This window comes from Gorilla gorilla, chromosome X (assembly GCF_029281585.2).
Source record: "Gorilla gorilla gorilla isolate KB3781 chromosome X, NHGRI_mGorGor1-v2.1_pri, whole genome shotgun sequence".
Classification (NCBI taxonomy): domain Eukaryota; kingdom Metazoa; phylum Chordata; class Mammalia; order Primates; family Hominidae; genus Gorilla; species Gorilla gorilla.
The window spans coordinates 161599722-161627417 of record NC_073247.2 but is presented as its reverse complement, the minus strand read 5'-3'; the positions used below and the strand labels follow the sequence as shown (position 1 = coordinate 161627417).

General features: G+C 52.0%; 1 protein-coding gene across 8 annotated transcripts; it reads left to right on the top strand.

The window, feature by feature from the left end:
• The first annotated feature begins 12061 nt into the window (after positions 1-12061).
• Positions 12062-26957, top strand: EOLA2 (endothelium and lymphocyte associated ASCH domain 2). 8 transcript variants are annotated; one of them, XM_063703177.1, is made up of 6 exons: positions 12062-12461; positions 13377-13424; positions 16723-16855; positions 17123-17238; positions 18094-18272; positions 20755-26957. In XM_063703177.1, the coding sequence occupies exons 1-6, from the start codon at positions 12404-12406 to the stop codon at positions 20803-20805; spliced, it is 585 nt and encodes a 194-aa protein (XP_063559247.1). In that variant the 5' UTR covers positions 12062-12403; the 3' UTR covers positions 20806-26957. The 8 variants fall into 8 exon arrangements, with proteins under 8 accessions (XP_063559247.1, XP_063559248.1, XP_055232982.1 ...); XM_063703178.1 differs by having other exon boundaries at positions 12068-12461; positions 20778-26957; XM_055377006.2 differs by having other exon boundaries at positions 12276-12461; positions 13377-13443; positions 16957-17238.
• The last annotated feature ends 739 nt before the right edge of the window (positions 26958-27696 follow it).

Sequence of the window (27696 nt, the reverse complement as noted above, 5' to 3'; positions counted from 1 at the left end):
GCAGCAAGTCTTGGATCCAAGACAGAGACAGATCCAGGTTTTGTGGGGCTTGAAGCTTGTAACATCTGGGGCCTTCTTTAAGTATAAGAATGCAAAATTACCAGTATAAAATTGGGAACAAAAGCAAATATTTAAAATGAGAAAAAAAAAACAAAAGAACACACATTTGAAAACGTTGACAAATGTTAGAAACATCTGAAAATTTAGAAAAAAATAACATAAATAGCTACTTATCTTTAGTACTTAACTGCCTCATGCACTTCTATAGTATGTTATTCCTGCTTTTCTTGTTTGTTATAGTTGGAAACACAGGATTCAGCATATAGTTATAATCACAACCAAGATTTATTACAGCAATGTAGTTAGGGCACACAGCCAGATCACAAGCAGAAAAGACAGGCAAAGTTTGGAGGAGCCCATGCACAGACTTCCTTATGCTCTCTCCCTCCCATGAGGGGCCACACAGAGCACATGCTTCTCTCGGCACCAAATATGCAGTGGCACGTGTGATGTTTCTGGCCAGAGAAGCCCAGACTCATTGCCCACACTTTACACTGGTGTTTGGTAACAGAGACTTCCTCTGCCTAGCATGCACCAAAATTCCAGACTCCCAGAAGGAAAGCAGGTTTTCAGCATAAACTACGTTTTCTGTATCAACAGTCAAGGCACAGTGAGCCATCTTATCAGTTAACTGTTGACTAGGGAAATTCTGAGAGTCAAGTTTCCAGATGCCTGCAGGGAGCATAACTTCCAAGCAGGTCTTTCTAAGGGTAGCAGTCACAGGAACTGTGACTGTGCCCTTTCCAGCTCAGGACACATTTGATGCTGTGACTGTTTGGGAATTCAGTCCTGACCAATTTAAGAGGTTGTGTTTCTTAGCTGTCTCTGGCTCCTGGTTTGCGCAGTTTAATTCTGTGCCTGCCCAGCAAAACTCTTCTGCATACTACTCAATGTTTCTAGTCCTTCTACAGGTCCATGTCCTACAATCATAGGAATTCTGAAAAATGCCATTTCACAAAATCCCCTTCCAAATGTGCAAATAAATGTATCTTGTATTTACAATTGTGTACACTGCACGCTGGGTACATTCCTGACAAGAGAGCACTTTTGCTTTTCAGTGAAAATGGAATCCTACACTTACAATTTTACACATCTGATTGATGACTGGAATATTTTTCCACACACTAGCTTCTGGTGCTGTACATTGTGAATCTTGGTTCTCCTCCACTGCCAACATACTCCTGATGCCAAGTGCTGCAAGTCACAGTGACATTACAATGTACCCTTCAGCCCCACCCCTCTTGTCCTAACACTGGATGCATCAGCACAGTGAGCAGAAGTATTCCTGCAAGCTATCCCAATAAAGGGCAGCTGGCAAAAACTGGGAAATATATGGAATTGCCTGTGGACTCCTGAAAGATATCTCAAAAATATATCCTAAACTAAATGAATCCCAACTTAATGTCCCCTTAGTTGAATTCTCAATATGACCATGGTCATTGCATTGCTACCCAACACACAGGCAAGAGGGATAGAGACAGCATAGCGGAAAGAAAGATTCCCTGAACCAACTGTGGTTAAAATATCTTTTGTAGATTTTCCAAACCATACAACTGTAGGACCATAATGCTAGGGCTCCTTCCAGGGCTGTTCAAGCAAGAGACACTGAAGCTTTATCTTAAACTTCATTCACTTCACTGTGTACTTGCATCAGGTCTAGAGACTTACAGAAGAGAAACCATGAGAAAAGACATAGGGCCCAGATAATGAGACAGAAGGGAAGAGAGTACACAATCAGAAACAAGGACAAGGAAATTAAGACAAATTCCAGATAAACAAAGTGCAAAATTTACCTGGGAATGTGTGACCTGCATGTGACCTAGCATGGGAGAGGCAGCCTGAAGAGTTATTCTTCCTAAGCTGGGGCACAACACAAGGACAAAAACAACAGAGCTGGCTTTATTCCATGGCTGAGCCAGGAGGACATACCATGAGATTCTGTCGATATTGAGTGGACAGGAAGAGGACTAGTTCAGAGATGTCAGGCTTCTTAGACCACAGACAGAGAGGTTTTGCTAGGCAGGCACAGAATCAAACTGGGCAAACCAGGAGCCAGAGACAGCTAAGAAACACAACCTCTTAAATTGGTCAGGACTGAATTCCCAAACAGTCACAGCATCAAATGTGTCCTGAGCTAGAAAGGGCCTTCTAGTTACCATATTCCACCATTCCACCACCATCTTGTGGTGTAGAGATCAAATCACCATAGTCAGGGTCAAAAAGACTGGATGAGTCCTGCCTTGATCACTTACAGTACAAGCTGAGGCAAATCACTTCCCCTCTCTGAATTTCAGTGTCCTCATCTCTCGAGTGAAGAGAATGATAATGTGGTCCCAGGAGCCCGTGAAGAATTCAGTGTCACATTAGGATGAGAAAAAGGACCTGGAGAGGCATTCCTGCTGACCCAGAACACAACACAAGAATCTAAGGGCAAGCACGCTGTAAGCCTCAAAGCCTTGCAGGAATGTTACCTTTCCTTTACTACAGAGGAGGCACCAGCAAGGGAACTCTCTCAGCACACAGTTGGAGTCCTCAGAAAATGTTGATTCTCATGGACTCTTCTCTGTCCCTAATGTACAAGCAGTTTCAAGCAGGGGTCTTGTTGGTATTTTAGGGGGAAATTGATGGTATTACTTTGGGATTAATTTGATAAGACTAACGGTCATTTTACAAAGAGAAAGTCATCCCATAAGTAGTATGGCTGGGAAGGGAGAAGGAAGGAGGGCGCAGGGGACCTGAGCAAGCATTGAAATATCTAAACGAGAGGTAAGAAAGCAAGGGCAGTTATGCTGTGATTGAAGATGACACTTGCACCCCTATCATCTCCCCACCAACCTGTGGCCCAGATGACTTACTGGCCACGAGTGAATCAATGAATTCTTCTCAGGAAGAGAACCAGTTTGCCTTTTAAAAATGCTGACAGTGAAACCCAAGTGAGGAAACTCACCTGCTGCACCCAGCGTGCAGGCCACACTCCTTCAGTGGTCCTTTAGGAGTTGGACCCAATCTAGTTTCCCAGCCTCTTCTCCCATGACTTCACTCTACGAATGCGTCTGCTCCAGCCACGAACCTTCTCTGGGCTCCTCGAATGTACGTAACCCTTTCAGACTGTCCTTCCCCCATTTCCCACCTAAAAAAACCCTTTTGACCTTCAAGGCCCAGCTCAAACACCCCCTCCTCTACGAAGCCTCCCCCAGCCCCCTGCCCAGAGTGAGCAGTTCCTTCCTCTTCACATTCACCTAACTCCTCTTGCCTGTAAGATGCCCCCTTACAAGTAACAAAGACATGAGCGTGCACCTACCTTCAAGGAGCCTCTTTCAGGAGGGGGCCTGGCTTCCATCTGCTTTCTGACATACTTTGCATGGAGATCTGCCCTCTCCTGCCAGGCTGTGCTCACACCAATACCAAGAGATCACGAGATGCCCTGCCAGCAAATGCCCTGGAAGCACATCCCCTTCATGCCCCTGGCAGTCGTCTAATGCACACACAAGATCAAAGCAGCTCTCAGGTGGCCTGTTGCAGGGCACAGCACAGTTCTGCCTATGCCAAGGCAGATGCTGGGCCCTTCCCTATTGTGTTCAGCATGCACCCATTCTCCAGGGCACCTTTTCTGGGCATTAATTTATCCAGTCAGTTAATATGGATTGCACAGCCTGCTATATGCCAGGTACCATGTGGACCCCATCACCCGTACCCAATGCAGGCCCCTCTAGCGGGCAACCCTTGCTCCACACCTCCCTGTTGGGCTGCTCGAGACTGTCAGGTCGGGCTCAACCTGCTCTCCAGCCCTGTTTCCTTCCTATCCCTTTCCTGAGTGTTAGTTAGCCCCAGTAAATCTTTGGCCCTGCCAACTCCCTCTCATGGTCTGCTTCCTGGAGGACACAATCTGAGACAGTGGGTTCCAGAGTGGTCTGAGAAAGCAGGTGGTAAAATGGGGTCTTGGTACAGGATTGCCCCACATCTGCCCAACTGGCAACAAGGTTCCCATCTTCGGGAGTAGGTGGCACGCAGGCGGCTCCAGGCACAAGATGGCAGGCTAGTTGCCAGACCTTTGGTGTTAGAACTTTTGCTGGGATGGCCGGCTTGTGGAGAGGAAGTTCCTGGCAGGTGAGGAGATCCAGGCAGGGCGGATGCCTGGAAATGAAAACTCAGAGAACAGACAGTGGTGAGTATGTTTCCTGGATGACCCACAGGGGATTAATGAGAGGCCAAGAGCAATTAACAAACATCTAAAAATTAAGCAGAAACACTGGAGTCTTCCTGGTGGTTTACAAAGTAGCCCCTGATCCAGGCAATGGGCGAGCAGCAAAGTCTGAAGAACAAACCCAGGACTTGCTAAGGTGGCTGAACTCCAAAGACAGGTGAACGCTCAGCCAAGGCAGGTCTGTCATGCCAATGACACCAGCCCTGCTGGGAAAACCTACGTCCCTGATACATGGAACAGGCACATCTAGGAGAAGGTCTCTGAATATCTGGTCTCCCCAGATGCCCTTGAAACTTCTGAGCCCGCAGCATCAGCCCATCCCCTCCCATGAAGCGCTGCAGGCACCCTATCCCGAAGGAGAAATAAATAACACAAGAATTTTCCCCACAGGTGTCCTCCCTCCCAGGAGTGGCCCTCACCTTATCACTGGCTGCCAGGTAGGGTGACCAACAGTCCCAGTTTGCTGAGTGAATTGCAGTGCTAAAAGCCGGCGAGTCCCAGGGAAGCAGGAGGAATTGGTGAGCCGACTGCCAGACCCGTGACCAGAATGCAGGGTCTGCGCAGCGCCATGCAGGCAGGGTGTGCTGGGTCTGGGAAGGGGGAAAGCGATGACACCCTTGAGGAGCTGCAGGATCAGCATGCACGTGCAGCGGCCGGGGGGGTCCCTGTGGGATGGGACCCGGATGCAGCTCAACCAGTGGGGACTTGGAGACACTCTGCTGCTCAACACAACTGAATGCCCTGGTAGGGAGCCGAAGGAATGGGGCAAACCTGTTGATGGCATGGGACGGGCAACAGTGATGGTCCAGGCCTGAGTGACGGTGAAAGGCCCGAATTGTCACGGCAGACAGTGAAGGAAGGGATTCAAAGGCTAAGCAAAGTGAGCTTGCTGGAACTGGACAGAAGAGGTGAGGCCAGAAGACACCCCGGAGGATCAGGTTTCAGGAGAGGACCCAGAGGACGCAAGCGTCAGCAAGGGCATCAGGAATGTGCTGGAGAGAGGGTGCCAGCATCCCTCGGAGATCCAGCGTGGGAATCCTCTGCAGGCCAGGGCTGACCACAGGAGAGTGTCTTGCAGAACGGGGCGCACCAAGAACTGGAACCTGATAAGGGTGGTGCAGCCTCCTCCTCCTCCTCCTCGTTTCCTTCTCCTCTTCTCCTCCCCTCTTCCTCCCCTCCTAATTCTCTCTTCCTCCTCTCCACCTCCTGTCCTTCTTTCTTCCTCCTCATTTCCTCCTCTTACTCTCCTCCTCCTCCCACCTCCTGCTCTCCTTCTCCTCTCCTCCTCATCCTCTCCTCTCTCTCTTCTCTCTTCTTCCTTTTCTCCTTCTCATTTCCTTCTCTCTTCCTCTCCTCCTTCTTCTCTTCTCTTCCACCTCCTCCAACTCTGTTCCTCCTCCTCTCCTCTCCACTCCTCCCCAACCCCCTCCTCCTTTTCCTCTGCTCCTCTTATTCCACTCTTCCTCTTCCTCCTTTCCTCCTCCTCCTCTCCTCCTGGTCCTTTCTTCAGCCTCCTCCTCTCTGCTTTCTCCTCTTCTCCGCCTCCTCCTTTCTTCCTCCACCTCTCCTCTTCCTCCAAATCTCCTTCCCTTCCTCTCCTTCTCCTCCTCCTCTGCTCCTCCTCTCGTCCTCTCCTCTTCCTCCACCTCTCCTCCTTCCCTCCCTCCTCCTCCTATTTCTCTCTTTCTCCCTTCCTCCCCGTCCTCCCCCCTCCTCCTCTCCTTCTCCTCTTTTCTTTCACTCCTCCTCCTCTCCTCCTCTTCTCCTTCTCCTGTTCTTTTCTCTTCCTCCTCCCCCCTCCTCCCTCTCCTCTCCTTTTCTCCTCCTCTTTCTCATTTCCTCCTCTCCTCGACCTCCTCTCCTCCACATCTGCCTCTCCTCCTTCTGTCCTTCTCCTCTCCTCCTACTCCCCCCTCCTCCTCCTCCTTACTCTTCTAGTCCTCTTCCTCTTCTTCCTTCTTTGCTGCTCCTCCTCCTCTTCTCCATCTCCTCCTCTCCTCCTTCTTCTCTTTTCTGTGTCCTCCTCTCCTCCTTCTTCTCTTTTCTGTGTCCTCCTCTCCTCCTTCTTCTCTTTTCTGTGTCCTCCTCTCCTCCTTCACCTCTTGTCCTTGGTCTCATCTCCTCCTCTCCTTCTCCTCCTCCTTCCCTCCTTCAACCCGCTCCCTCTCTTCCCCCTCCTTCTCCTCTTTTCTTCCCTCCTCCTCCCCTCCAGCTCCTATTCCTCCACTTTACCTCTCTCCTCCTCCTACATCGCACATTCGCACGACCCTGTGAGAGTCAGGGCAGAAAAGGAAAGCTAAAAGGCGGACAAATGAGTGCAAGAGAGCAAAAAAGGGAACCCTCTCTAATCTAATGGGCAGGGCACTGGACGCATGCGAGCACCTCCTCCTTGGGGGAGAGGTCACAGCCTCCAGATGGAGGGGCAGTGGGACACTCCATGATCTCTGGGGTTACTTACAATTTGGAGTGCTTAGGTGAATACTGAGTCCAAAACAGCCCTGCAAAGAGACAGAAGAACAAGCCCCTGTGTGGACGAGGTCTCTGAAATACAAAAAGCCAACATGGGGTTAGAGGCAGAATTCAGAAAGAGCTCCTACAACTCCATACCAACAAGGCAAATGACTCAATAGAAAAATGGGCAAGCCAGGCACGGTGGCTTACGCCTGTAATCCCAGCACTTTGGGAGGCCGAGGTGGGTGGATCACCTGAGGTCGAAGTTCGAGACCAGTCCAACCAACAAGGAGAAACCCCATCTCTACTAAAAATACAAACTTAGCCAGGCATGGTGGCGCATACCTGTAATCCCAGCACTCAGGAGGCTGAGGAAGGAGAATTGCTTGAGCCCAGAAGGCAGAGGTTGTGGTGAGCCAAGATTGCACCAGCCTGGGCAACAAGAGCAAAACTCCATCTAAAAAAAAAAATGAAAAAGAAAGAAAGAAAAAGAAAAATGGGCAAAAGCCATTTCCTAGACAAGGAAAGCAGGCTGACCAAAAAGCATCTGAAGGGAAACCATGAATCAGGGTCAAAGCGGTCCCAGACTGGCCGTGCCCCGGAACACTAGGCAGGATCAAACGTCAACCGTCTCCAGAGAAGGGCAACTTCCTCCTGGGCCTCAGAGTCAAAAAAGCACAGCGAGGGGAGGTGGCTGCACTCTGGAAAGTGTCAGTGGGGAGGCAAAGGAAGAGGAAGGGGGTGACAGGCTCAGAAAATAGGAGTCGCTGCACGGAAATTAGGCTGAGCAAAAAGAATGCTTCTCTAGGGGAGCATGTGGGCAGAAGAGAGGGACTGTGCAGCCGGGGATGCTGAGCACAGAGAGGGAAGGTGATGGCAAATTCGCAAGGGACAGCTCTAGCCAGGGAGGCTAGCCTGCCATGGAGGGAGAGGACAGAGCAGGAGAGGGCAGGGTTGGGGGCAGGGGTGGGGGGGCAGGGTAGGGTAGGGTAGGGAAGTGGGGAGAGGGAAGGGGAGGGGAGGGGAAGGGATGGGAGGGGAAGGAAGGGGAGGCAAGGCTCAGAAGGCCACCGGGATGGACAGGGAGCTCTGCAGGGAGCTCCCTGGTGATGAGGAAGGAAGGAAGACCTGAGCGGGGGCTGTGGTTTCAGGAAGGAGGAAGTATCCTGGGGGAGGCAGGCAGAGGATACAGTCAGCTGCAAAGCAAGATCTTTGGAAAAGGCAAGGACTTCCTAAAAGAGATATGATGTGTGGCACGATACGCATGCAAGCAAGGCCTGAAGAAGCAAGCAGAACTTGAGGAAACACACCGCTGGCCCCAGGAGTGGGGGTCAGTTGAGTGTGTGCTACTGGGGTGCAGCCAGGCACAGTGGTTTCAAGGGAGCAAGGAACCCAAGAAGGCCCCGCATGTCTGCAGTTGGCTGACTATTGCCCGGGACTCCAGAGCATCCATGGAGGGCCCCACAGGGGAAGGCAAGAGCAGGACGGGTCTCCGGAGGTGAAGGCCAACCTGACCTGCTAAGAGACGAGAAGAGAGGGAGGGGAAAGTCTTATTCCTGCCAGGACATTGTTAATGGAAGGAGTGAGGAGGCAGCAGGTGAAGAGAGTGTGGCATGGAAGGCAGAAATCAGAGCGTTTTTGGGTCTGGTGCTGACCTGCTACTGGGAATGAAAATCAAGACTCAGGTGCATTCTGGTCCCTTTCTCAGGGTTAGCCGAACACCACCCGCATCCCTGCCTGGCCTGTTGATGCCATTCTTCTTAGGCCCACTCACCGCTGCAGCTGCTTTACTTGCACTTCCTCTCCTCATCCGACCACAGATCAGACCTCTGCTGCTTGCTGCCGCCCAGGGAGCGTGTGCACCTATGTGCGCATTGCACCCCACTGCCCAGCACACCCAGGAGTGAGAGTGAGGAGCAGCTGGGAGAGTTGGAAAAGGGAGCCCTTATGTGGCCACCAAGGGCTTCCCTGCTAGCAGCCACACGGTGGCTATCCAGCTCATTATGCGAGTTCTAGTTCTTCAAACAAGAGGCCACGGGAGGAGCAACAGCAACCCACCATCCCAGGGATCCTCATTCATGATTTGAAACCACTCCCAGCAGGTTCTGGGGTGTTCGGCAGAAGCTGGCAACCATTCTTGGGGGGAAGGAACCCAGGAGGGGATGCTAGCATGCATAGGAATTGGAACTGGTGATCTGAAGGTCCCCTGCAGCCCTACGGCCTACATCCCATAAAGAGGGACCCTCTCCTCCTCACCTCATCTCCAGCATTCCTGCTTCCTCGAGCTTCTCCAGGGAGAAGTAGGCGCATCTCACTAGAAAAAACAAGAAAGCAGCCCTTTGCTCATTCAACACTTACTAAGCAGATACTGTGCCCTGGGCACCCAGTTTCAGAAATGAGTAAAACACCGGCCTTGCCTTCAAGGAACTCAAGAGACCCTGCGGCAGCCACAGACTCTTACAGAGCAATTACCACCCTGGGTTGCAAGAGCCTAACGTGGGGTGGGGACGGGGGAGGTACAAAATGCTATCAGAGCTGGAGACGAAAGTCTCTAACACTTCGGGTGGGCCTGTGAAGGTGACGTTAAAATTGTGCCTTGAAGGAGGCCAGGAGCGCACCAGGACAAGGCCATGGGAACCGCCGGTGCAAAGCAGGGAGACCTGGAACAGCAGGCTGGTGGGGACCAGTGACTAAACAGCACAGCGTGAACCCAAAGAGTGTTCGGCTTAAGGGTGGGGAGAGCTGAGCCGACTCCCTGAACTGCTAGGACTTAAACGTGAGAAGGCCCGGCAGCGTTTTCACTAGAGGATTGCTGGGGACAGATTTGTGACTTAGAAACTGAGCCGATGGAATGCGGACGACAGACCTGAGGGAAGAAAGACAGAGGCCTCCAGGTTGGTCAGGACGCTCATGGAACAGTGCAGGCTCCAGACCACGAGGCCTGAATTCTGGAAGTAGCAGTGGGGATGCAGGACGAGGAGCCGTTTTGTCTCATCAGGCACTCCAGAGGCAGGGACCCAGAACTTGGTTATGAAGTCAATGCGGGAGACTAGATAAGGGGAGGGACAGAGGAGTAAAGCATGGCAGCACTACAGAACCTGAGCCCGTGACTGAGATAGAGAAGAGAGTTTGAAAAGCAAGTTTGCCAGGGAAGTTGGGCTGTGTGCTGGGAGACTTAGGTCGGAGGAGGCAAGACATTAAGAGTGGGGATGTTTCTCATCACCTGCAAAAGAGGCGTTAAAAAACGGTCCCTCTGGACCCCACTGGCAGGCACTGACGAGCGGCTAGGACACAGGAGAGCAGGCCTGGGGGGCTCAGCCCTCCAAGACTCAGCCTAGAGCTGCATGGACCCCAGTCAAGTGTTCCCGCCCTTCTTGCTGCTTCTGTGCCCTCTGGGGGTAGACACTGGAGGTGCAGTTAGGTCGCTGCGGGCAAGTTTGGACTCTTGCCTAAGGGTGCATCACAGAAGGGCCTCAGCTCCCTCCCCCAACTCCATCCACAGCTCCACCCCTAGCTTTTCCTCCTGCAAGTCCGTCCCCAACTTCTCCTCTTGCAGCTCCGCCCAAACTGCTCCGCCCACAGCTCCACCCCAGCTGTTCTGCCCCCCTGCTCCTCCTCCCTCAGCTCCGCCCCAGCTGTTCCTCCCACAGTTCCGCCCCCAGCTCCTCCTCCCGCAGCTCCGCCCCAGCTGTTCCGACGCCAGCCCCTGCTCCACCCGGCACTTAACCATTTCCGCCCATAGCTCTTTCCCACAACTACGCCCTCCTCTTGCAGGCGGCTCCTCCAGAAGCTCTGACCCAGTCCCCGCTGCAGCCACAGCCCCAGCTTCTTTCCCCCAGCTCCTCCTCCCACAGCTCTTTCCCACTGCCCCGCCCTGCTACCCCTTCATCACCACTCCCAGCTCCGCCTCCTCTAGCCCCGTCTCGCTTCTCCTACCCCTCTGCCCACCCCAACAACCTTTCAGCTCTTTCCTCCAGCTCTGCACTAGCTCCTCCCCCGCCATTCTCACCAGACAGCCTTGGTGCAGCTTGGCTCCTCCTTCTCCAGCTCTTTCCCGAAGCCCCGCCCCATCTGCTCCCACAGTGCTTTGCCACAGCCTCGCCCTGCTCCTCCTCCAGGAACGCCCGGCTTTCCCTCAGCTCCACCCTGCAGCTGAGCTGTGCACCAGGCCCTCCCACAGAGCTTTCTCGTGATTCCACCCTACACCTCCCCAAGCCGCCGCTCCCCTAAGCTGGTTCTCAGGAGTCCGCGGAGTCCTCCCGCAGCTGTTCCTCGCTCAATTCTCCCACTGCCCCGGCCTGCTCCTCACACCACTGATTGCAAAGCCCCGACCCCAGACCCTCCCAAGTGGTTTCTCTCGGCCCGGCCCTACCCCGCCCCTCCAGCGGCTGCTTCCAAGGCCCCGCCCCCAGCCCATCCTCAGCGGTTTCTCTCAGCCCCACCCTGCTCCACCTGCGGTTGGTTAAAAGGCCCCGCCCCCAGCCGCTCCCCAGTGGTTTCGCTCAGACCCGCCCTGCCCCGAACCCCGCCCTGCTTCTCCCGCGGCTGCCTCCGAAGCCCCGCCCCCGCGGTTTCTCTCAGCCCCGCCCCGCGCCGAGCCCCGCCTCTCCCCATCTCCTCCGTGTTTCTCCTGGGGGTGCTTCCAAAGCCCCGCCCCCAGCACCCCCCTCAGCGGTTTCTCTCAGCCCGGTCCAACCCTTTTCTGAGCCCCGCCCTGTTTCTCCTGTGGCTGCGTCCAAACCCCACCCCCAGCCCCACCCCAGAGGTTCCCCTCGGCCCTGCCCCGCCCCCCCAGCCCCGCTTCTCCAATGGCTGTTTTCAAAGCCCCGCCCCCCCAGCCCCTCCCCGGCAGTTCCCTCAGCCCCGCCCCACCCCTCCCCGAGCCCCAGCCCCACCCCTCCCCGAACCCCGCCCCGCCCCACCCCTCCCCCAGCCCTGCCCTGCTTCTCCAGCACCAGCTTCCAAAGCCCCGCCCCCAACCCCTCCCCACTGGTTTCTTTCAGCCCCACCTTCCTCCTCTCACCAGCCACCTCCCTCCCCGCGCTGGTTCTCAGTAGTCCGCGAGCTCCTCCTGCAGCCTCTCCTCGCCCAGATCGCCCATAGCCCCGCCCACAATAGTTTCTCTCAGCCCCACCCCGCCCCCCTCGAGTCCCCGCCCCATCCCCTCAAGTCCCCGCCCCATCCCCTCAAGTCCCCGCCCCACTCTCAACCCCGCCCCAGCGGTTTCCTCACTCCCGCCCTTCCCCTCCCCCAGCTCCGCCCTCCTCCTCTCAGCCCCGCCCCCAGCCCCTCCCCATTGGTTTCTCCCAGTTCCTTCCTGCTGGTCTCGCAGCTCTGGGCTTAAAAATCCTGCCTGGTGGCCTCGTCCCGCCCCTCCTCTTCCTCCCTCCGGTTCCTTTTCCTCCTTCCGGTTCTTGGTCCAGGCTGCCAGTCTCGAGCTCCCCGGCCTTGTCCTGGTTGGCTGGCGCGGGACAGGATCCGGCAAACTGAACAGCGTCTCCTTGTGGCAAGTGCGTGCGTACGTGCGTGACGACGTCACTGCGTGGCTTCGTGAATACGTGGCTTCCTAGCGATTTGGCGGTGTATAGGCATGGCTGAATACGTGCCTCCTGCGTACGTGCGTGGTGTACGTACGTGCGTGATTACTCGCACACGTACGTTCCTCATGAAAGGGACGACGGGAGCTGCATGAAAGCCGAAGAGTTATGGACCGCTAGCATCTGTCACTGGCCACCGGTTTCCGGGAGTAAGCGGCAGCTACCTTACAGCCCTAACACGAGCCGGGCGCTCTCTCTTCTCACCGCGGCCCACGTCTCCTCGCTGGCTCCGGTGGCCTCGCTGGGTCGCGAGGAGGCGGAGGACTGTTCTCTGAGGCCAAAAGCCAGAGTCGGCCCTGAACGCCCACGACTCTCAGGGTCCGGAGACCGTGAGACCGGCCGCGGCTGAAAGGTACCAGGGCCCCTGATGCCGGAGCCCGTGTGCTCGGCCCTCTTGCGGACGGTACCTGCGGGCTGGGGTTTCTTTCCCCTGGGTTTCGGTCAGGGAACCCGTGCGGGGCGCGCCCGAAGCGCCCTTTCGTGTCCCTTGCTCTCCCCAGGGTCTCGGCCCCCCTCGTTTTAAGCGCATGTACCCGCGACGTGCGTCTGCAAGTGCTGCTCCACACACAGCGGCCCCATCTCGGCCCGGTCTTCCCTGCCTCCCGCTTGGCCCCTGTGCTGTAAGCTCGCCTGGACCCCAGGCCGGGCGGTGCATAGCTCTGTGGCCTGTGATCCCGTGCTCAGCATGACCTAACCAGAATTAAGCAGTGGACAATGGGATTTAGGCCCCTCAGACCCTCGCCCGATGACAGTGGGAGGGGAAGTGTGATTTTTCTCCCCTCGGATGGAGCGTGCTCAGCTGTAGGAATGTGACTCAACTTGCTGAAATGATTTTCTGCTCTGCGGGCTGGTGCACCCTGTGACCCAGACAGGTGTGGAGGGTCCCACCGCTCTGATCAGCAGAACCAAACCGTGAGTGAGGTGCACATGTGTTACTCTTAGGACCGGCCCTCCCAGCTCTTGGTTTCCAGTGCCTGCTGAGTAGAAGACCTTCGTAGGGCCATTAACCAGCTTTGCTGGCTTTCATTTAATGACCTTTCCTCTTTATCTTCCTTGTTGTGCAGGTAAAGAAACTAAGTGGAAGAGTGTTTCCTCCTCTGGCCGTAAAGCAGGTACTCTCTGCAGCACCAGGTAGGAGGGGACTCAACCCCCTTCTTGCCTTTTCAGTTACATCAGTTGCTACTAGGGATTCCACACACACACAGTTGGCGTTTGTTGTGATTTTGTGGTGATGACGAGAAAAGGGTTGGCTAAGAAACTGGGCGGCAGAAAAGAGGCAAACATTCACTGTAGCCATGTATCCCGATGGAAGTGGCCAGGCCCTGTGGGGGACATTCAGCCTCCGTCAGAAGTAATCCAGAACCAAGGAACCTGGTTATCTTTGGTCACTCATCAGAAGAATAATCATGCTCGGGGCCACAAGTGTGTGAGGAAATGGCACCATGGATGGGTTGGTGGAGGGTACACGGGTGAGTCTTTGTGGAAAGTCATTTGCTGGCAGATATCAGCATCTTAGATGGGCGTGCCAGGCGGCCGAGGCATTTCCTTCAGCGTGTCTTCACACAGCGAGTGTTAGAGGTAATGTCATTTCTAGTGGCAAAAGTGGGAAGCAACTTGTAGCTCTCCATCAGTGGAGGAATGGTCAGGCAAATTATGAGACGACCAACAATGGGATATCACCCAGGCAGTGAAAAACAAGGTAGATGAAGATTGTCAGGTGGAAAGAATGGGCTTGATGTGCTGTCAAATGGCAAACTCGTGCCCTAGCCTGTGCAGATGTGTTGGGAACAGCAGTTTGCCAAGATGGCTGAAACAAAGGACCATAAAGGGGCTGGCTTAAACAACAGACAATCATTGTCTCGCAGTTCTGGAGGATGGAAGTCTGAAATCAAAGTGGTGGCCGGGTTCGTTTGTTCTGTGGGCTGTGAAAGACAATCTGGTCTGTCCCTTTCTCTTAGCTGCAGGCGGCTGGCCGGCAATCTTTGGCACTCATTAGCTTGTAGAAGCATCTCCCTTATCTCTGCGTTTATCTTCTCATGGTGTTCTCCCTGTGTGCATGACTGTTTCTCAAATCCCCCTTTTCATAAGGACGCCAGCCACATTGGATGCGGGTCCGCCCTGATGGCTTCAGTCTCACTTGATTGCCTCTGTAATGACTCTGTTTTTGTATATAAGGCCACATTTTGAGGTGCTGGGGTTTAGGACTTCAACATACGCATTTTAAGAGGACACTGCAACCCATCACAACTGACAAAGGCTCTGAGGTAGAAACAAGCTTGGCATGTTCCCTCAGAGGATGGAAGGCCTGTGTGGCTTCAGGTGGTGAATAAAGGGGAGAGGAGAGGACGTGGCTGGGGTGGGAAACCAGATCAGGAGGGACCTTGAGTGCCCTGAGAGGAAGTGTGGATTCTGTGCTAGTTGGGGCAGGGAGCCCTTGAAAGGTTTCAGTAGAGGAGTGACATAATCTCATTGTCCCTGTACCAAGATCATTCCGATGGCAGTGTGGTCACAAGAGTGCAGAGGACAAGTGCTGAGGCGGGGGTGGGGGTGCTATCAGGAGACTTCTTCAGAAGGCAGGGGGTTTTAGGGGATTGGATTGGGATTGTGGCCATAGAGATTATGGAAAGGGATCAGATTCAGTGTCGGTTTTGGACACAGTGCCACGGGATGTGGGCCGCAGATGTGGGAAAGAAAGGCAGGGCAGAGAGCAGCTAGGTCTGGGGCAGGAACACTGTAGCTGGTGATGCCACTCACAGAGGTGGAAGGGAGGTGGACTTGGTGGTGATGGTTGGGGTCCTGAGTATGTACGGGCCTGTCCACCTAAGGCTGAGTCTGAAGGGGGGTGGCCTGCACCACGGGATTCAGAGCAGGACGGTGAGCAACGTGGGGGTCCCAGAAGGAGGGAAGGAGTGTGCCCAGCCATGCTGGGGCTGCTGAGCATGGACTAAGATGAAGACAGGACTGGCATGAGGCCGGCCATGGGTGCTTGTGGGGATAGGTCAGTCAGTGGAGTGGGTGGTGGGGGGGTGGGGAATAAAGGGAGAAAGGTGGGGGTGGGGGCAGAAGGTTCAGAGAGGAAGTAGAGACTGCGCATGTAGACAGCTCTTCTGAGGTCTCGGCTGTTCAGGGTTGAAGAGAAGGGAGGCAGAGCGGGAGGCGCGCGTGTGCTCAGAGTAGGGATGCTGAGCGAGCATAGATGGTGGCTGGTGGCACCCAGGGCCCGGAGTGAGCCAGAGGAGCAGGGTCCAGAGCACAGCAGGCAACCAGCTCGGCTGAGGCAGCTCACCCCAGAGACGGGAGAAAAGCAGGAGATCTGGAGCTCAGAAGGCTGCAGTGCAGATTGGGAAAGGAGTGAATACCAGGCAGCTTTGGCCCTATCAGGGCTTTGTCTCATGAGGATGGGTATATTTTCTTAAAATCATAGAGCGTACTAGAGGTTGCGTTTATGTGTTGAAAGGAAGGACAGAGAGAGGAGTAGGGGCAGCTCAAGGGTGGAGTTCAGGGCCAGGGGGCGGGGCCACAGGCCTGAGGGGTGAGGGCAGCCACTATTTCTGACTGTTCTGTTAGGTGCCACGTACTGGTCTGGGTGCTCTTGGTGCCTTATCTCCCATCCTCACAGCCATGTGGAAACTGAGGCATCTCAAGAGTCTATGACTGGGCTGAGGTTCTGGTTTCAAGCCCAGGGTTCCTTCCAAGGCACAGGGCTGTCCTCCATGCAAGAGGAGGGGACCCTCTCCCAAGCCACACACGCAGGAGGCTGGGCAAGAGTTGTGGGAAGTCAGAGCCCGTGTGACTGTGGGCTGGTGCCTCATTCTCCTCAGCCATAGAGTGGGCCTCACAGTACCACTGACCCTGCTGGGTTACTTGAAGATTCAATTTGATGATCCGAGGATCATGCCATCCCAGAGGCTGGCACGTGGAAGGCATGTGTGTGGGGTTGCCAGTTGTTCTGATTATCATTCTTCTTTTCTCAGCTCAGATTAGGACAGGGGCGTCTGCTGACAGTGGAGAGCAGTGGTGGGGGAAGGGGCTTGAGGAAGGTGGCACCCAGAGGGGTGGAGAGGAGATGTCTGACTGAGGGCCATCTGAGGTCACGGTGCATCCTGAGGACAGAGCTGAGATTGGATGTCAACGATGTGGGCTCAGCAGCCCTGGAGTAGGAGCTGGGAAGGTCAGTGCCTTGGTGGCGGCAGGGCCAGGGCGCTGAGAGTATTGGCAGGGCACAGCAGGGGAAAGGGAAGAGAAGCAGAGCGTGGGACTGTCCCTCTGTGCTGGAAGAGGGCTAACACCAGCCCCGACTCTCCACTCTGGCTAGGCCGAGGGGGCCCTCTGTCCTCTGTGTTGCCCTAGGGCTCGGTGACCTCTGTCATAGCACTGACCACATGCTGTCCTGCCTGTGCCTTCCTCTAGCTGTCCCCGCCCTACTCCGGACCGCCCCAAAGACTCCATGGGATGGACCTGAGTCAGCCGAATCCCAGCCCCTTCCCTTGGGCCTGCTGTGGTGCTCGACATCAGTGACAGATGGAAGCAGCAGACCATCAAGGTCAGTGCGATTTAGGCCACCTGAGAGACACGGGGGGAAGGTCAGGCCACTGCCCATGAGCTTGGAGGGCTGGCGTGTGATGCGCTTCTGTGCTTCCGCAGGCCACGGGAGGCCCGGGGCGCTTGCGAAGATGAAGTTTGGCTGCCTCTCCTTCCGGCAGCCTTATGCTGGCTTTGTCTTAAATGGAATCAAGACTGTGGAGACGCGCTGGCGTCCCCTGCTGAGCAGCCAGCGGAACTGTACCATCGCCATCCACATTGCTCACAGGGACTGGGAAGGCGATGCCTGGCGGGAGCTGCTGGTGGAGAGACTCGGGATGACTCCTGCTCAGATTCAGGCCTTGCTCAGGGAAGGGGAAAAGTTTGGTCGAGGAGTGATAGCGGGTAAGTGACAATGTACCAAATGCGCAGACAACGCCTAGGGCTGCCGCCCAAGATCTTGCTTGGGGATTTGGGGGCTTCTCTTGTCGTCTGAACTGATTGGCGTGTATAACACAGTTTCCTTTGGCAACACACCTTCAAAGGGGCGGCAAGGACCTTGGGCTGGGGGTTGGTATGGCTGGCTTCCGCAAGCTCTGGTAAACCATTTCTCCACTCTGGGCCTCAGTTCCTGTTTCTGATCTCAGTGAGAAGCCTGGTCAGGGCCATGTGCATGTGGTGTTTGTGGTGTTTGGCTGTGTGTGTTTGCGCATACATGTGTGAGTGCACATGTGTGGCAGAGACCATGAAAAGCAGCCCAGCCCACCAAATGGGTCAGGTGGCCTCTAGAATTGGGCTGCCTGCCTGGCTTCATGAACCTGCCCCAGCCCCACCACTCACAGCATCCTGGGAAAGTCCCCTAACCTCTAGGTGACTGAGGCCTGACATCAGCACCTGTCCCCTGGTGACCTGCTCAGGCATCACCTGTAGCTTCCCAGGCAGTGGCTGGTGCCCTTCCAATCTGCAACCGCTGCCCTCAGAAGTCTGGCTTGGACCTGCCTCTTACTTGTGTGGCTTCATGAGGACAAGGCCCTCTCCTCTGCCTTTCTGGAGCCCTCCCCCTGCCTCTCCCAGCGTTTCCTGAATGGGGTTTGGTTCGTTATCAAAGCTACGGAAGAAGGACTTGACTCCCTTCTTGTCATTTTGCTGATGCCGTCTTACTCTCTATTGATTGTGACTTTGAGTAACTGTGTTGTCACATGGGCAGGCCTTGGGCTATGGAAGTGAAAGGCATTCATGTGTATCTCTCTTTGTGTACAGGACTCGTTGACATTGGGGAAACTTTGCAGTGCCCCGAAGACTTAACTCCCGATGAGGTTGTGGAACTAGAAAATCAAGCTGTACTGACCAACCTGAAGCAGAAGTACCTGACTGTGATTTCAAACCCCAGGTGGTTACTGGAGCCCATACCTAGGAAAGGAGGCAAGGATGTATTCCAGGTAGACATCCCAGAGCACCTGATCCCTTTGGGGCATGAAGTGTGACAAGTGTGGGCTCCTGAAAGGAATGTTCCAGAGAAACCAGCTAAATCATGACACCTTCAATTTGCCATCGTGACGCAGACCTGTATACATTAGGTTAAATCTGAATTTCCACTGCTTTGGAGAGGCCCACCCACTAAGCACTGTGCATGTAAACAGGTTTCTTTGCTCAGATGAAGGAAGTAGGGGGTGGGGCTTTCCTTGTGTGATGCCTCTTTAGGCACACAGGCAATGTCTCAAGTACTTTGACCTTAGGGTAGAAGGCAAAGCTGCCAGTAAATGTCTCAGCATTCCTGCTAATTTTGGTCCTGCTAGTTTCTGGATTGTACAAATAAATGTGTTGTAGATGACTGGTTAGTGTTTGAGGCTTCGTTCTATGTTTTCTCCTGATTTGTTCTGGTCAAAACTCATCAAATGTGTAACTAGCATCCAGGCGACATTACAGAAAGTCTGGGACCTGGCACTGAATGTTTGCCTGGTAGTGACTAGCCGTTAATCAACCGACTCATCCAGGATGAAGAGGACGTCAGACTTAGAGCAGCTGTCTGTCCTTTCAGGTTACTCTCACTCTTGTGAAAGTGTCTGTCAGTTTCTGAAGCATGTGTGTTACCTGCATCACACAGCTACTTCCTATCCTAGCAATACATCCAAAATACAGCTCTAGTAGAGTGAGGTTAACTTGGAAATGTGATCAGTAGTGTTGTTTTATTTTGTAGTAATTTTTTTTTTTTTTTTTTTTTTGGTGATTTAACAAAGTTTCTAGTTGTTATCCATGAGAATGATGGGCATTTCCCCCCAGGTATTGACTGCAGTGGCCCTTCTCTTCTGAGCCAGGATGTTATGGTGGTTGTACATCCCATGGCAGATGGGGTGGCCTGACTTTCAAGTGGGCCTCTTTGGAGGCCCCTGGATGCTAGGCTAGGGATGCTGAGCTGCTGACCAGACACTTCCTGGCAACACTGGGAGGGACCCATGAGGAAACAATCTCCTGTTTGAAGATACAGGAAGATATTGCCGGAATCAGGAGTCTATTCTTTCTCCTGACCAGCAGGCCAGTCTCAGGGGACCAGGTCTTCCTGAGCTTGGCCTCGACACTTCCTAGCAACATCCTTTGCTGAGTGTGTGAAAATGCTGCTTCTCCAAATAAACGAGGACAATGGGGACCACAGCCTGTCTTGGACAGGATTTCCAGCCTCCCCTGGTTTCTGCCAATGAGATGTATATAATATAGAAGGTTAAAAAAAACACAGACAACAGTTCTCATTTAAATTGTTTATTATTTATTTCCATGGAATTTTGTTTTTCTTTATTAAGACCAAAAATGTGTTTCTCATTAGAAAATGGCAACTTTTATGGGCCATTAGTGGCCTGTGAGTTCACGAACTTGCAGTGTTTCTGAACTGTTCACAGAGTCTACACTTGTAATCTGAGGAGCCTTCCTACTCCTCCTCATTGTCAGAGGGCTCATTTGGAGACATGACTGAGAGGGAGGCCAACAGAGCGTAGTAACAGATATTGTACAAAGACATTACACTACCATTATCTGAGTAAACCAGACTACTAAGAATCCCTGTGCCTTCCATCCAGGTAGTAGCCGAAGATGTAAATGTGACATTCCCAGAGGTGCCCTCCCAACTTGGGCCATTTGGTTCCTGAGGGGGCCCATTTCCCAGGGGATGCCTAGTGGCACTCTTCTTGGACCACATGCCAGAGCGCCTGAAGGACTGGGTGCCACTGGGTCCCTGAACACTGGGGGCTCCCTGCTGACGCATTTTGATTGCTGCTTTCCTGGCATTGATGTGATAGATACGTAGGGAGCGTCTTGTAGCTACCAGATTCTTTCTCTTTGGAGTTGGGACACGGGTCGCTTGCTGAGCGGTGTTTCTGAGGGCATCCTTTCTCTGGATATTCTCCAGGAGCCTGGGCTTGTCTCTCTGAAAATTGGAGTTGCAGTAGATCTGAAACAAAATGAAACATGTTAGTTGTTCTGGGATAAATTATTCCTTTCCCACCTCTCAAAATTATGATTTTGTTTTGCAATGGAGAAAAGAATGCTTTAAGTGGCAGCAAGTGTGGTTATGCTCTACAGCATGACCTGACTAAAGATAAACAATTCATAGATCAAGGCAGTAATATATAAATAGCATGGATTTTGATATTAAACTGCAACCCCGTAGAGGTAATATGCAGGTCTGCAAAATATGATGCTCACATTATCTCTAAGGGGGTTGTAGTTTAATATCAAAATCCATACTTTTTAAGTTCTATACTTTTCATCTTTCAATAAACAATATTTCACATTTTCAAATGCTATCTTTGACACTTAAGCTCTTACAGTATATTATTTAAATTGGTGTCCTATGAAGATATGTTTGAGAAAGAGAGAAAAGGGATTACAGAAATGCTTTCTACTTTACCATCATTTTCTTGTTTCCTGGAGAGTTGCTCGGGCGTGTTTTGCAGAATCCATAGAGGTTCAGCTGGCGAATGAAACTCGTCAAGCGGTCTGTTTTGAAGATCCTCTCTGCACCTCTCCGTTGAAGAACCTCCCTCTGGAAGAGATCCTTGTCGATGATCACGGCGTCTCCATCATCGTTCCAGCTCACAGACTTGAATGTGTCTTCCTCCACAATCGTCCAAAGCTTTCTTGGGAAGGAGAGCCTAAAAAGGTTGTGGTTGTCTTCCACATTGACCACGCGTTGGTTTCGGTCTTCTGGTGGTGAGTTATCTTGGGAGCCTGGATCTTGGCTCATGGCTTGGTCCTCGTGCCTGTCCAAAACCTCGCTGGAATCTGGATTTGGATCAGGTGAAGAACCAGGTGGGCCCCCGCTTGTTGGCTCTCCACCAACAGATGGGGCCAGCTTGGCTTCATATTCCTGTTCAGTGTTCTGACTCGCCATGGAGCTACACCAGAATCAGGAGCATTTTGTACCCAAGGCCCTTATCACTGTCCTAGCAAGTCCAAAATGCCTTCAGTCAGAGTAGGTGTGCCCAATAAATACTGTCCACAAAATTCTAGAGTCTCGGTATCAGGGCAACCAGTGGCTTAACTCATCATCTGCTGTATTTGTCACATGATGTCACAAAGGTGGCTCTCAGCCAATCTGGAGAGGGGGCCCTGGCCAGGTGTTGCGGGAGTAGACAGGTGGCATGGCCTTCAGCTTCTCCCTTTTCTAAAAGTATAAACAGGCATGGTTCAAGTTCCCAGAAAAGTCTCCCATCTTCTGACAGTCACATTGTGTCATAGGGCCAGGCCCCAGATGAGCTGAGAAACCATGGCTGTATGGCCACTCCCAACCCTGAAGACAGGGGAGGCCATTTGCTGGCTTCTAATTTGCTCAAGAGCCAGCCCCTAGTTATCCCTAGCTTGGGTTTCACCAAGACTGCCTGACTCAGATGGACCCCTCATGGGTGACTGCCTTCAAGGAGATGGTGGTCCCTACCAGGCTGTTTGGCCTGATCTGTGTGGTAGCACCCCTCTTTTCCAATCCCCCCCATCTCCTTCCTGCTTTGGTCTCTTCCAGGTACTCCTAATGATTGGTTGGATGTGCTCCAGTTGGCCCAGATAAAGTGTTTCTTATTCCCCTTGGTCAAGTTGTCCCCAGAGTGGTGCTGTGCCTGAGCATGGTGGGAGCACTCCCCTCACTCCTCTACCACTGTGTTACCCATAGCACCATTTGTGGTTGGATGGCCACATCCTCAGCTGTGCTTTGGAGTGTCCTGTGGAGCTCTGCTTGCCCCTGCATCTCACCCTCTTGCAGATCACAACAGGAGATTACCTTTAGTTTCATTTTTGCCCATAAATACTGTTTTCATTGCCCAAGACACGTTCATTTCTGAGGCCTGCTTTACACAGACTAGCCTAAGAAAAGTTTCTGCTTGTCTAGTTAGACCTGATTAAAGTAATCCAGCACGAAAGTGCCATCATTATGTATTTGAAAACAGATGAGCGTATGAGTGTGTGTTGGGGTGGGCAGGAGGAGGGAGAAAACCCAAATGAAAGCCATGTTCAACCCCAGATGAGAGGATACGACAGTCTTTTTGGTGATACATTTTCTCTAGCCATTAAAGACAACTTTGTTCTTAATATTCACTCTGTATAGGGAGACAGAGTGATACAGTGGAAAGGCCCCAGACTGAAAGGACCCTGGGTCCTTGTCCCACTGAGTAGCACCCTTTGCCCACTCAGGGTCGGCCCTGAGTGCGAAGAGGGTTGGAAGAGGCTCTTCCAAGGTGCTTTTCAATCTCAGGGCTCTCTAGTCCTTCATGGTGCCCCCAGTGCCTGGATGCAGGCTTGGTTCATGGTCACCAAGCTTTTTAAACAGGTTTACAAAGGTTTTGTTCAAGGACTCAGTGTAACCTGTAGGCACACACACTCTGAGGCTAAATATTAAAATAGAGGCCATTGGTGACATCTCTAAATGAGGATCCTTGAGTATTCAATTATACAGCTGGTATCTTTCACTTACATACCAAAGTGCTTTTTCATAGGGGAATTCTTAAGACTGAGAATGACATTTTGTTGTGGCTTTTGCGAACTTATAAACTCTGCTGATTACTTATATAAAGGCTTTTGGCCATTTGGGAGGGGAACGATCATGAAGAAAATTACTAGGGCAACTACACGGTGGCATTCAGCCAAGAGCTGGTATTGATTTGATTTAGTCACACTATGTCATGTGGCTTCTATAGGACCATTAGCGACCATTGTCCTTTGTTTTAAGTCACAGAATGTACACTGGGATTTTGAGTCTAAGACATCAAGCTCCTCTTGTCCCCTGGAGGGAATATTCAGGGCACTGACTTAAGTCTAGTCCGGAAGAGTCATGGTGGGAAATCCAGCCTCCTCCGGCTAAGCCTGCTGAGTCCCCAGAGATGAGCTCTGCAACCTTCAGCAACCATTCAGACATTCTTTATGAGTCACCTGCCACCTGCAAGCCACTTTGAGGAAAATGGCTGGTCTTCTCTTCCATGCTCCAAAAGCCCCTGAGATGGCCCCTCTGCATTGCTGCTTTATGAATAAAATCATCATGGTCAGGTGACCCAAGCAGAGCACAGCTGACTATGGTATGAGGACCAGTGGCCCTGTGGAAAGCGGTCTCAGTGCTGACTCGCTGCAGCTTCTTTGTAGCTATGCAGCAATCAAGAATAGTGCTGAGCTCTTGATGGTGGAACCCCAAGGTATGAGGCCAGCCACAGGCCAAGACTTGCTGTGTAGGCCTTGCCTGTCACATGATCCCCCAGGCCCTCTTCATCCTCCCCGTGGCCTCTCAGGATCTTCTTCCCTGCTGATCTCTCCCGGGCTCCAGGATGTGTCCCTGCAGTTGGTTCATCCCACCCCAGAGGAGTCTTTCTAAACTGCGGCTCGGAACTTGTCAGTTGCTTAGGCACCAACTCCTCACACCTCCAAGGCCTTCCTTTCCCAGCCTCGTTAGCCACTGGGCTGCTCTTTCTCACACACTCAGGTATCCGCCATGCCACCTGCCCTTAACCCTCCTTCACTCAGCATTTGCTTGATGCTGGGTCCTGGGTAAGACAACTCTCAACCTATTGCGGGATCTGGCCAGCAGTCTGCAATGCAACGGTGCTCTCTCTTTGTTCCCAGGTGGATCGGCAGGATGAGAAATAATAGACACACGCAAAACAGCAAAATCTGGGTCCAGGGGGGTCACCGCCTTCTGGTCCCACGGTGCCAACAACGCATTGGATATACTGGCATTTATTATTAAGTTTAGTGAGGGCAGGGGAAGGTTAATGAGGGATTTAGGGTCATTTGATTATGAGGTGAGATGGTCACATGGGGATGAAGTAATTCTTTAACATAACATCTGTATGCAGAAGTACAGTATACAGGGATAAGAATTTATGATATAGTGTGTGCATCAGTAGTTTCTAACAGAGCCTTAAAACAGAAACACAGTCTTTCCATGACCTATGATTAGCAAGATATTAATCAGCAGTAACAGTTGCAGCAAAAGCTGGTTACAAACAATCCATAGAAACAGGATGTGAAGCTAGACAACCGGTTAGACCAGAAATTCTCAGAAGGGAGTATGCCTTAACCCTAAAGAGGCCTAGAAGAGCTGTGGCAAGATGAGGGCGTTTATAGCCCTATCTTATCCATATGGACAGGTGCTCCTCATGCATCCGTTTATAGGCTCTCCACAAGGGTCACATTCCTTTCCCAGAGCTGTGAACATCTGCTTTTCTAGGATAGGAATCTTGGTGATGTGAAACCTCCCTGACTGCACGTCCATTCATAGGCTCTCTGCAGGGGAAAGCACATCACGTGCTGTTGGCTCATTCTGGCAGTCCAACCTGGCATTGTCTTTACACAATCCTGCATGCAATTATGTATTTACAATAATCAGGAGCATTTCATCTTTTATTCCATAGCAGTAGTTTCAGGGGGTCTCCCTACATCAACCTCTGGTTCCCTCTGGTGCTGTTTTCTGAGCACACTGTGAACTTCCTTGCTGGTAAGGGTGCTTGTGCTGCCTCCCCTATGGGAATGCCCTTTTCAACCCAGAAGTCACTCAGCTTGTCAGGGTCCAGGTCACTCCGTGAGGTCAGCTGGCAAGGCTTATTCCCAGGGGCTGGCCCAGCACAGCTCTCCACCATTGGTTGGGTGGATCCTGAACTCCTATGAGGTTGGGCATGTTGATGAGCCATCTCCCCTCTGGACTAAGAGGCCCATGAGGATGGCCGAGACCACAGTGCAAATGTGGCCCTCAATACATGTTGGATGAGGAAAGTTCTATGTCACCAGGAGCTCAGTGGGGTTTAGCATCCTTGGACATGGCTCTACATTAGAACAGTGATAACAGAACAATTATTGTGAGCTCCTATTGAGACAGGAAAATAGGGTCTAGAAACAGGGAACTTAAGGCCACTCTGTGCTAACTTCCTAAAAGAGAAAACACCAGGGTCTGGAGGCAGGAAATCTAAGGCCAACTCACTCTGACTTCCCAAAGCTGGATCAAAAGGAAAATACCTGGGTTTGGGGGCAGGAAACCTAAGGCTGATTAACACAAACTTCCTAAAGCTAAACCAAAAGACAAAAACCCCATCTCTCCATGCTGAGTAACAAAGGATCAGAGGCTACTCTCCCTACAACCATCCCTCTTCCACCACATCTCAGATGGAAAGGGAGGGGAGGGTGCCTTGTTGACCGTGGGCCAAGCAGGGACCATCCCTTCATCTGCATAGGGTGCCAGTTCACCTCAGCCTTTAATTAGCCACAGACCAAATCCTTCATCCAGATAAGGGGTAGTCATTAAGAACCTCAAATGGGGTACTTAAAGCCCAGAAAACTTTGTAACTGGGCCCTTGAGCCACTTGCTCAGACCCGCTCTCACCTTGCAGAGGGCTTTCTCACTTTAATAAATTCCTGCTTTCACTGCTTTGTTCCTGCATTTCATTCCTCTGCTACTTTATGCATTTTGTTCAATTCTTTGTTCAAAACGCCAATGACCTGGACAACTCATAGTCAATCCGCTGTGCTAAGTGCTCTGCTAGTCTGTGTCATTTACTGTGCACACCCATCTCTTGGGTGGATATTAGGAATGAGCCCATTTCTCCAATGAGCGAAGCTAGGCCATGGAGGGGTTGAGCCATGGTGCAGGTTCCGCAGTGAGGAAGCAACAGGGCCAGAATAGGCCCACATGGTCAGACTCTCAGACTTACAACCTTACTCAAGTACAATGAGTGTTCCAATGATCTGAGCAGAAGAAGTTGTCTTTGTAAGCAGAAAATGGCTGAAGAAAGCAAAAACAGAAAACAGAGCGGATTAGTCATTGATATGGTTTGGCTGTTTTGTCCCTCTAAATCTCATGTTGAAATGTGACCTTCAATGTTGGAGGTGGGTTTAGTGGGAGGTGTTTGGGTCATAGAGGTGGATCTCTCATAAATGGTTTGGTGCTGTCCTTGTGGTAATGAGTGAGTTCTCTGTTAGGTACAAACCACCCCAAAGAGCTTCTTGGTACTGCCAACACTCCCCGCAAACCTCCCCGTGCTGCCCACCCTTCCCCCAAACCTTTTTACATTTCCAAGCCCTTATCTAGGCACCGCAGTGAAGCCAGCCTGATAGAAGACTTTACCTATCAGGCCTTGCTGCGATAAAGCAAACCCCAATTACAAACCATCCGGACCCAACAGGGGGAGGTTGTGGGAAGCATAAACAAACTTTACCTACACCCTCCAGTACCATAAACATCACAAGGTGATATGTGGCAGAATTAACCAGCAAACAACCCCGGGATGCAGCCATACCAAAGGACTCCCTCAAACTCCCTGCCCCAATGTAAACCCCCTGTTCTGTAAGCTTGGGACTGCTTTCCTTGACTGTTAAGGGGGCAGCCGACAGGTTAATAAAGGCTTGCCTGAACTTGGGGCTCTCTCTCTCTCGTCCTTTCTCTCGGCTAACCTTACATTCTCACTCTCTAAGTTCACATGAGATCTGGTTGCTTTAAAAAGCCTGGCAGCTCGTTGTTCTCTCTCGCCATGTGATACGCTGATTACCCTTTTGCCTTCTGCCATGACTGCAAGCTTCCTGAGCCCTTACCAGAAGCAGATGCCAGTGCCATGCCTCCTGTACACCCTGCAGAACCATGAGCCAAAATAAACATTTTTCTTTATAAATTACCTAGCCTCAGGTATTCCTTTATAGCAATGCAAAACTGACTAGCATATAAAATTGGTACAGGAGTTGGGTGATGCTATACAGATATCTGAAGATGTGAAAGCAGCTTTGGATCTGGGTAATGGGCAGAGATATCAGAAGATATCAGAAGAAGACAGGAAGATGCAGGAATGTTTCAAACTTGTTGGAGATTTGTTAAGTGGTTTTGACCAAATTGCTGACAGAAATATGGACAATGAAGGCCAGGCTGATGAGGTCTCAGATGGAAATGAGGAATTTACTGGCAAAGGTCACCCTTGTTATATCTTAGCAAAGAACTTGGCTGCACTGGGTCCATGCTCTAGAGATCTGTGGAAGTTTGAACTTAAGGGTGATAAATTAGTGTATCTGGCCAAAGGGATTTCTAAGCAGCAAAGTATTCAAGATGTTCCATGGCTGCTTCTAACAACCTGTCTCAGATGTAGGAGAAAAGGAAAGACTTAAAGTTGGAATTTATAATTAAAAGGGAAGCAGAGCATAAAAGTTTGGAAAATTTGCAGCCTGACCATGTTGTAGGGAAAGAAAGAGCATTTTCGGAGAAGAAACCAAGCAGGATGCTGAGGAACCACTTGCTGGAGAGATTTGCACGACTAAAAGGGAGCCAAGTGCTACTATCTAAAACAACGGGAAAAAGCCCTTGAAGGCATTTCAGAAATCTAGGCCCCTCCCATCCCAGGCCCAGAAGCCTAGTGGGTAAGAATG

Excerpts from the sequence above, each read along its gene's own strand:
- EOLA2 (XM_063703177.1), top strand. The coding sequence starts at position 12,404 with ATGAAAGCCGAAGAGTTATGGACCGCTAGCATCTGTCACTGGCCACCG. Across the intron at positions 17,239-18,093 it reads TGGTCGAGGAGTGATAGCGG|GACTCGTTGACATTGGGGAA; the intron begins GTAAGTGACAAT and ends CTTTGTGTACAG. Across the intron at positions 18,273-20,754 it reads GAGGCAAGGATGTATTCCAG|AGTTGCTCGGGCGTGTTTTG; the intron begins GTAGACATCCCA and ends TGTTTCCTGGAG.